Source organism: Dermacentor silvarum, chromosome 10, assembly GCF_013339745.2.
Source record: "Dermacentor silvarum isolate Dsil-2018 chromosome 10, BIME_Dsil_1.4, whole genome shotgun sequence".
Lineage (NCBI taxonomy): Eukaryota > Metazoa > Arthropoda > Arachnida > Ixodida > Ixodidae > Dermacentor > Dermacentor silvarum.
The window spans coordinates 40,766,014-40,774,988 of NC_051163.1; the positions used below are offsets into that span (position 1 = coordinate 40,766,014).

Sequence of the window (8,975 nt, forward strand, 5' to 3'; positions counted from 1 at the left end):
GTCACTCTTCTTCATTACAATATTAGTAAGGACACCGTGAACATGACAAGGAGGGGGTAAGTTTTTTTTTTAAGAATTGTCGCGCAGTTTTCAGGGGACTTCAGATATTGCTTTTCGCACACATACCGATATGAAATTCATATGACTATAGTTTATTGGTCAGTCTTATTCTTCTTTAGATGCATGTGACCTAGGGACCTTCTGTTGCACCATATGTCCATTAGGCATGTAGGATAAATCAAAACCTAATTTGCTGTTTTCCAGTCGTCTTCTTATACCCTTAACGTAAAGCGCGAACAACAATGGTAATACAGGGCATCCTTGCTTCAATCCTTGGTGAATTCCCACCATTTCACAACCTTTTCGACCTTTCCATACCACTTTTACTTGGTTGTCTCTACATATCTCCCTCAGCAGCTCCACGAAATCGTCATCTATGCGTTCGTGGTGAAGAATGTCCCATAACAATTCCCTGTCTACATTGTCATAAGCTCCTTTTATATCTAGAAATGCTATCCACAAAGGTCTTTTCTAAACTACGGAAATCTCTATGCACTGAGTTAGGACAAACATATTATCCTCTAAGCGTCCGCCTGTCCTGAACCCATTCTGTAGTTCCCCCTCACTATAGGCCAATGTACTGGCCTCCGCCAGTATGGTGGCGCCATCTAGTTAAGGTGCCTGCAAACGCCGCGTGCGGAGGCGCAGGCGGCGAGATGCGATTCAAACGAGGCCCCCAATCAACGCGGTCCCGATATTAGATGTGCGCCACGTATTCTGGGTACCTTTTCGGTACACGTTATGGCGTCTCCTCGCAAGGTACGAACCGCTGCTGAAGAAGCGAATCGCAGAGCTACGTGCGCGGCTACAACCAGGCATCATTGGGCACAGCAGACTGCTGTGCAGAGAGCATTACAAGTCGCAGCTCGCCGTCCACGCCGGGCGGACAGTTCAGATCGTTCTCGTCAAAATCGAGGCGAAGAGACTTTGCCGCGAACACCCTGTTGTGCGTGGTGCCGAAATTGGAGCTACTCTTGCGCCGCTCAACCAGCTTACGCTGTGACTGTGCTGCGTGGGCCGCGCAGGCCTGCACTTTTTTTTTCTGGTAATTTGAAGTTACCTGAACTGCGCGAGAAGTTGACTTGCAAGCAAAGCCTCTTAAGTATTCTATCCCAGAATGGAAGTGAGTTTTCACTGCAAACACAGTCTGAGTTTGCTCGCTGTCACGACCAATGCGCCGGTACGCCTGCATAAGATGCAACAAGCGTAAAATATGTATGCAATTTGCACGGCGGTGGTCCGGAAATTGAAAAGATGACAGTGATGACATTCGCATATTCATAAACATCCCTAAATGCCGCTGTCAGTGGCTCGTTTCTTTCTTTTTCTCTCTCTCTCTCTTCCTTCTTTCGTGATATTTATTTTACTGCGTGTTCAGACAAGAGAGTGCTGACAACATGAAGCTGCCTTGGCTGCGAGACAGTGGGTGTTCATTTAGGTTCATTGAGAAGCAAGGATTTCTCTTTAAATTCGACTTGGTGAGGACAAGTGTAATTGTGATTTATACGCACAAACCACCATTTATACGCACAAAAAGGACAAATACCGAACTACCGAACTACCGAACAAGAGCCTTAATACCGAACAAGAGCCTTAACACCAAACAAGAGCCTTAAAGTACAAAATACCGAACAAGAGCCTTAATTAAGCAATTCCTTATGCTCTCACCTCATTTACTACGACAGCAACAGTTTCTCCCAGTGGAGACCGCCACATTGTGTGGCTTCCTTTTACTCAAGTAATATCGCTCACCCCTGCGGGTAATGGTGAAGAATGCGGGGCATTATAGAGTAGTCTGGGGGAGTAAATTCAGTTGAATATTATGTAGCATATGAAAGTTTGTATGCCTGCCGTGCACGGTCAGTCCACATCCTTTCACAAGTTACCACGTGAAATATTGTTCGTTTTTCAACCTCTTTGAGTAATTTTCAAGTCCATAGATGGAGGTTATCCACTTCGGAAGCCATAACTTCTTCCAGAACGGATGTCCGGAACGAACTGTTGCAACACCAACTGCTAGATATACGAAAAAAAAATATTTTTCTTCTACATTTTCAGTGCTGGCATAAAAGACACATTCTGAATCGTGCGTCATTTTATGTAACAGGAACTGTGGTGTTGTGGCTGGGATGTCGTTATTGGCAATGACAGCGTCGATGCTTTCGGCATCCTTTTCCGCCAACCGCCTATCCTATAAGCAGATCCGTGAATATCGAAGTAGTTGAAAGCATTTAAGCGCTCGCTGTTAATTTCTCGTCACCGTTACAATGGGACAACCACCTAAATTATATCCCAATGGAAGCTAATCTCTATACACATACACTTAACCAAAATCACTATCTCTTCCCAGGGTTCGCAAAATTTGTTAATTTTAATGCACCGAATTCTTTCACCGTGAATTATTCGCATTTCGTAACACGCACGAAACCACATGATTTCATGTTACAAAAAACATTCTGCGAGTTATTAGGGAATTTACCATTCAGCTTCTGCAGCTCTAATCCGAACGGTTCAAACAGTTAACAGCACAGTCCCAGTAAATATTCTATATCGGTATAAACTTGCTGGCCAATACTCCTTTAGTATTAAGAAACAGAAAACTGTTTTCTCCGATAATTTCAAACTTGCAACTTGCAATCTGATGTATTATATTACATAAAGTAAGAATTGGATGATTCCACACTGTCGAACTAACTACGGCCTACGAGCACTCAGAAATTTGTTCCCCCACTGGTAAATAAATACCTGAAATGTGAAATCAGTGTTAGAAAGAACACTTTAGCAAATTTAGCTAGCATATAGTTAATTATTGATTGTAAGAAGTGAAGTGTGCGTTATAGGTCTATAGAATTTTTCTTATAAATACTACATTTTAATTAAACTAAATCTAACATACCACCATTTCTCGCCTCTAAAAAAGCGCTGTTCCTAAATTTGGACCACGTGCTTCATATACGTTTGTTTGTGTGATACGTTTAGTGCTGACTCAGTGTATAAAGAATGCGAGAAGAGTGTTCTGTTTAGATGCATGTTTTAGCTGGAGGCATTCTTGCTTTGTTGCCGTGAGTGCCAATAACGAGATCGAGGATTCCTTCACGCCGTCACAAAACTACTGAATAAATGAATGAATGAATGAAAGAATGAATGAATGAATGAATGAATGAATGAATCAATCAATCAATCAATCAATCAATCAATCAATCAATGAAATAATACATGACGAATCCTCCAGTCAGGGAATCTGACCCGTCTGAGGCTGATCATGATCATTGTCCTGCACACCGCGCTTGAACCATCGACACTGTTTTCACTCCCATGCTATAGTAAGTAACTGCACACCAAACACACCGTCGTCTTCTCAAGAACAAGTACAATGTGATGCACACACTGGCCTTGTAGCTTCAGAAGTGCATTAACAGACGTCTCCGCTCGCAGATCCTGCGTGGATCACAAAACTTTGCACAAATTACCAGGCGCTATTGTTGTGCGATAACGCAGTGGTTAGGGCGTCCGGCTCTCAAGTGCAGATTGCCGCAATAACATGAGGGGAAATCCTCGTGGCTGTGGTGAGCGAAGTTTTCTGTTAATCGTCAATCTGGCCACGTCCCTTGCAAGTCGGAATTCCACACATAGAAATACGTACATGTTATGTCGGCCGGACCGTGCGGCCGAACGGATGCACCACACCACACATCGTAGCCCAGACGAACGGGAGCCCTTTATTGAAGGATGTCTGTCCTATATATACATACTATATCGAGTGTGGCGCCACATCTTGGCGTCTACAGATAATCGCAGATTAGTGGCGGCACCTGGTGCTATTGCACGACACTACATCTTTCCCTCCCGGGAAGAAACGTATGAATCATTATAAAGTCCAGTCCGCACAAAGCAATCACAATTGCAGTCACTGTCTGTACACAGAAATCACAAAACAGTCACTATCTGTGTGAACACTCACTGCTGTCAAATCACTGCACGTAATCTTGGAAGCGCACTGGAGGTCTGCGATTTCTCCTTGGCCGGTCAGGCGGTGGCTCGGCATCGAGTCCATTGCCTTCTACCGGTACACTGCACTCCACCGTGCGAGAGCCTGAAGCCAGGGTATGCGGTTGCGAACCTTGCGGCTGTGGTGGGCTCGGCGGCACGGGTAGTGGTACAGGGCGTGAGGGAGACGCAAGTTGATCAGCGGAACTCGCTTCCTGCGTTTGATGCGGACCAGCAGGCGTAGTGATCCAAGTCTTCGATGGTACATCTCTCCTGTGACAGTCTGTCAACGGGGGCATGTCGTGCGCGCCAGAGATGTCTATGTTAGTTCCTTGCTCTGGCGATGCCTCTTTTGGTACCGCTGACAGCTGCGAAGCGTTCCAGGTTCGACCGTCTTCCAGACAGAAAGACCAGCGGCCGATTCTTTTGAGGATTTTCAATGGTGGTCCATAACTTGGAGTGCCCTTTGGTCCGGGAATTGGTTTTTTCACTCGTACGTAGGTGCCCACTTGGAACTTGGGGACCCTAGCAGCTCGCCGTTGATCAGCGTAGGCCTTGCTCTTCCGTTGATGCTCTGCGACTCTTTTCCTGAGCACGCTCATCTCCCGCGATGGATTTGTGCTGAAGTCGGCCGTAGGCTGACCAATTACATCCAGCGATGTTCTCATGTGTCGGCCATGTAGAAGAACGGCCGGTGAGAGACCGGTGGTGCTGTGAGGGGTGGCTCTGTATACTCCCAAGTATTCAGTCACAGTTGCCTTCACTGGGCGCTGCTCCAGCAGGGCCAGTTGAATGTACGACTTCAGTACCCGATTAAATCTTTCCACTAGACCATTTGCCTGTGGGTGGTATACGGCAGAAAAGATGTGCCTGATTCCACGGTCTTCAAGGAAGGATTCAAATTCCCTCGATGTGAACTGTCTGCCGTGGTCAAACACTATCTCTGTCGGGTAACCCTCACGTGCGAAGAGTGAGAGTAGAAACTTCGTCACCGTGCGGGAGGTAACATCAGCACAAAAAGCCACTTCTGGCCATTTTGAGAAATAGTCAACTACTGAAATGACGAATCTGCAGTCTGTAGGTGCACGCTCGAAGGGACTAACAATGTCAATAGCTATCTTGTCCCAAGGTTTGTCAGGAAGAGGGTTTGGCTGCAGTGGTGTGGGCGAGTTCTTGGCACTTTTGTCCGCGCTTTGACAAATGGCACAACTGCGGATAGTTGTTTCAACGTGTTTGTCTAACCCTGGCCACCAATACTTCTCTCGTAGGCGTTGTTTGGTTTTCACGATACCAGGGTGTGATTCGTGAGCCAGCTGGACAAAAGTGGCTGTGAGCTTGGCGGGGACTACGATGCGCTCAGTACGCAAGAGTATGCCATCAACCACTGTCAACTCCTTTCGGACTTCATAGTAGGGAGTCAGGTTAAGTGCCAGGTTTTTGCGTGGCGGCCACGATGTCTGTACGTAACGGGCAACGTCTTGGAGAGTGCTATCCTCCGCGGTTGCATGCTTCAGTTCATCGTGATGTACACACATTACCAGAGACACTATTTCTTCTTCTGACTCGGGGCCACCTTCAGTGTCTGGAAGAGGTAGCCGGGACAAGGCATCAGCTACCTTGTTGTGCTCACCACGCCTGTACTGCATCGTGAAGTTGTACCGCAGTAACCGTGCAGTCCATCTTGCTATGCGGAGTGGTCGCTGTCCTGTGCCTTGAGAAGAAAGCAGGGCTACTAGAGCTTGGTGATCCGTTTGCAGAGTAACTGGACGACCCCATAGGTACACATGCCATTTCTCTAGAGCCCACAAGCAAGCTAGAGCCTCACGTTCACCAGTCGAGTACTTCCGTTCTGCTTCCGTCAATGTTCGTGACGCGAATGCCACAGTTCGAATGTGCCGACCATCAACTTGTTGCAGTACCGCACCTAAACCATATGCGGATGCATCGGTGGCCACAATGACGGGAAGTGCTGGATCGAACATTTGTAGTACCCTGTGGGAGGCTAGGAGGTTCTTTACTCTTGTAAGACTGTTCTCAGCAGCAGTGTCCCAGATAAAAGGAGTGTCCTTACGAAGAAGTCTGCGCATGGGCTCCACTTCCTCTGCTAGGCGTGGAACAAATCTAGCATAGTATTCTACTAGTCCCAGGAACGACCGGAGCTTGCCAGCATCTGTAGGGGTGGCAGCGTGAACAATGGCGTCAACTTTGGTCTGAAGGGGTGCTACTCCTTCGGCGCTAACGCGGTGACCAAGAAACGAGAGTTCGGATGTGTTGAAAACACATTTGTCATTTAGCTTGAGCCCAGCGTGTGAAATTCGTTGCAGGACTTCCTCTAAGTTCCGCATGTGCTCTTTCTCCGACTTGCCGAAGATGATGACGTCGTCCAGGTAGCAGAGAACGCCTTTGCATCCCTGTAGAATTGACGTCATGAGTTGCTGGAATGCTGCTGGTGCTGAGGCTAGGCCGAAACATACTCTCTTAAATCGAAAAAGGCCATCGTGCGTTATGAACGCTGTAATATCTCTACTGTCTGGATGAAGCAGAACCTGGTAGTATGCGGAGGCCAAATCCAACTTAGAAAAGTAACGGGCACCGTTCAGGGCATGCAGCAACTCTTCTGTGTGTGGCAGGGGAAAGCTGTCGACCACCACAGCTTTGCTAGCTTCGCGGAGGTCCACGCAGATGCGAATGCTGCCATCTTTCTTGCGAGCTGCAACAATAGGGGAAACCCACTCTGACGCATTTACGCATTCAATGACATCAGCAGAAAGTAGGTTCCTCAGTTCGTCGCTGACTGCTTCTCGCACTGAAAGTGGTAGGCGTCTGAGCTTCTGCGTGACAGGAGCTACCGACTGTTTGAGCTTGACCCGATGCTGGACACCTTTGGCAAGTCCTAGCTCTGGTGAAAACAAGTGTTCGAACTTGGCCCATAATGAAGTAGGCATACCAAACTTGGGTGGACCCAGTGGTGGCTTCGTGGTGGGCGGAGACAACTTGTTTGTGTTCTGCGAATGCATTTCGGGGCGTAGGATTTTGGGGCCTTTTGTGTCGACGTTCGGTTCAACGGCCATATTAAGGCAGCGCAATTCTGTGCCTACAATCTGGAGACCAAGAGCTTTTACAGCATCAACACCCAGGAGTGATGTTCCACCTGGTGTAACGTGAAACGTTACTACAGCCGTTTCTGATTTGTACGTTACGAGGGCGGTGAACTGGCCATGCACAGGAATTTTCCGACGTGAAAAATCCAGCAACGTTATTTGCGACTTTTTCAGCTCAACTTGGTCTCTGAACCGGCTCCTAAAGTTATGTTCTCCCATTATCGACACAGCTGAGCCAGTGTCCACTAAGAATGTTATGACGCACGGGCGTGATGCCAGAGCAACAGGTTGAACCCCGACATCAACGTAGACGCCCGTACGCTTCTCAGCGTGAACAGTAAAAATATTCACGACACTCTCAGCGTTTTCCTCTGAAACGATTTCGGCAACTCGAGCCGGGCGTCTTCCACGTCCGCGACGCGAATTTCGGCAGTACTGTTGAAAGTGGCCTCGGCGGCCGCACGCGAAGCAGGCTCGACCGCGGGCTGCACAGGCTGACGGCTGGCAGTTTTGTGCGCCGCAGTTGCCGCACACGTTTGTGTTTACGGAGTACGGGACGACGGCGCTAGCAATCTCCGGCGCAGGCGGACGAACGAAGCCGGAGCGCGAAGAGCTAGGCGTACTACGTCGGTCGGTACTGCTGGACTGGCGTACATGTCTGCGACGGCCTGTCGGGTTGCGTCCGCGGTTATGTTGTGGTACTACTCGATCCACAGGGGCTGTTCCGAGAGCTTCGGATTCGCGCTGCACTTGCTCGCGAAGAAGCGCTATCTCCACGGCGCGGTCAAACGTGAGCGCGTCACCCTCGAGCAATAGCCGCTCCCGTAGGCGCGGGCATGTGACCCCGGCGACGAACTGGTCGCACAGATTTGTATCCGCTTGTGCGGCAAAGTTGCATGACGAAGCCAGTTCGCGAAGCGCAAGAGCAAACTCCGATATCGGCTCACCGTGCAGTTGACGACGGTCACGGAAGCGATGTCGCTCGACGCGTACGTTGCAAGTAGCGGAAAAGTGTCGAGCCAGGGCTTGAACAGCTGCGTCGTACTCGTCCGGTGGCTGTGCGAGCTCGGCATCGGCTTGTTTGATCTCTGTCGTTCCAACTGCAGCGGTGGTTGCAGAAGGCGTAACCGTCTGAAGGGGGGCGGTTCCCGCACTCGGATGCGCGGGCGGGTGGTCTGGGGCGTTCGATGGTGGTGGCGGTGGCAGGGCGTCGAAAATTCGTTGTCCTTCAGGTCCGAGGCAGTGCAGAAGGAGGGCTCGGCGGCGGGCCGCCGATAGCTCAGACGCTCCAGAGGCGAGCGTGAAGTTTTCAAACAGGCGCAGCCATCGCGGCCAGGGGATGGCGGGCGTGCCTGGTGAAACGAGGAACGGCGGCGGCGGCGAAATTCCGGGTAGCATCCTCGTCGCCAGTTTGTTATGTCGGCCGGACGGTGCGGCCGAACGGATGCACCACACCACACATCGTAGCCCAGACGAACGGGAGCCCTTTATTGAAGGATGTCTGTCCTATATATACATACTATATCGAGTGTGGCGCCACATCTTGGCGTCTACAGATAATCGCAGATGAGTGGCGGCACCTGGTGCTATTGCACGACACTACAGTACACAAACATGATAACAATCACCAATATAGTCGTAAACGATACGATAATTGTGCTCTCTAAATTTGTCTTGGGTCACAATGTCATCACTGCACAAGCAAGCGGGTTTTATCGCCATGCCCCATTGGCATTTTTGTTACCTATGCCCACGAAACCTCTACAGTGTTTCAAATCTAGCTCTTTTTGGCAGGCAAAACGATAGCAATACCGATTTACTCTTCTT

The 8,975-nt window shown here is 49.2% G+C and overlaps 1 protein-coding gene across 1 annotated transcript; it reads right to left on the minus strand.

Annotated features, from left to right (window-relative positions):
* Window positions 1–4,031: 4,031 nt before the first annotated feature.
* On the minus strand, window positions 4,032–8,658 carry LOC119431475 (uncharacterized protein K02A2.6). Its single transcript, XM_037698955.2, has one exon. It carries the CDS (start codon window positions 8,544–8,546, stop codon window positions 4,032–4,034), a length of 4,515 nt encoding a protein of 1,504 aa, XP_037554883.1. The 5' UTR covers window positions 8,547–8,658.
* Between the last annotated feature and the right edge of the window lie 317 nt (window positions 8,659–8,975).

Excerpts from the sequence above, each read along its gene's own strand:
- LOC119431475 (XM_037698955.2), bottom strand. The coding sequence starts at position 8,546 with ATGCTACCCGGAATTTCGCCGCCGCCGCCGTTCCTCGTTTCACCAGGC.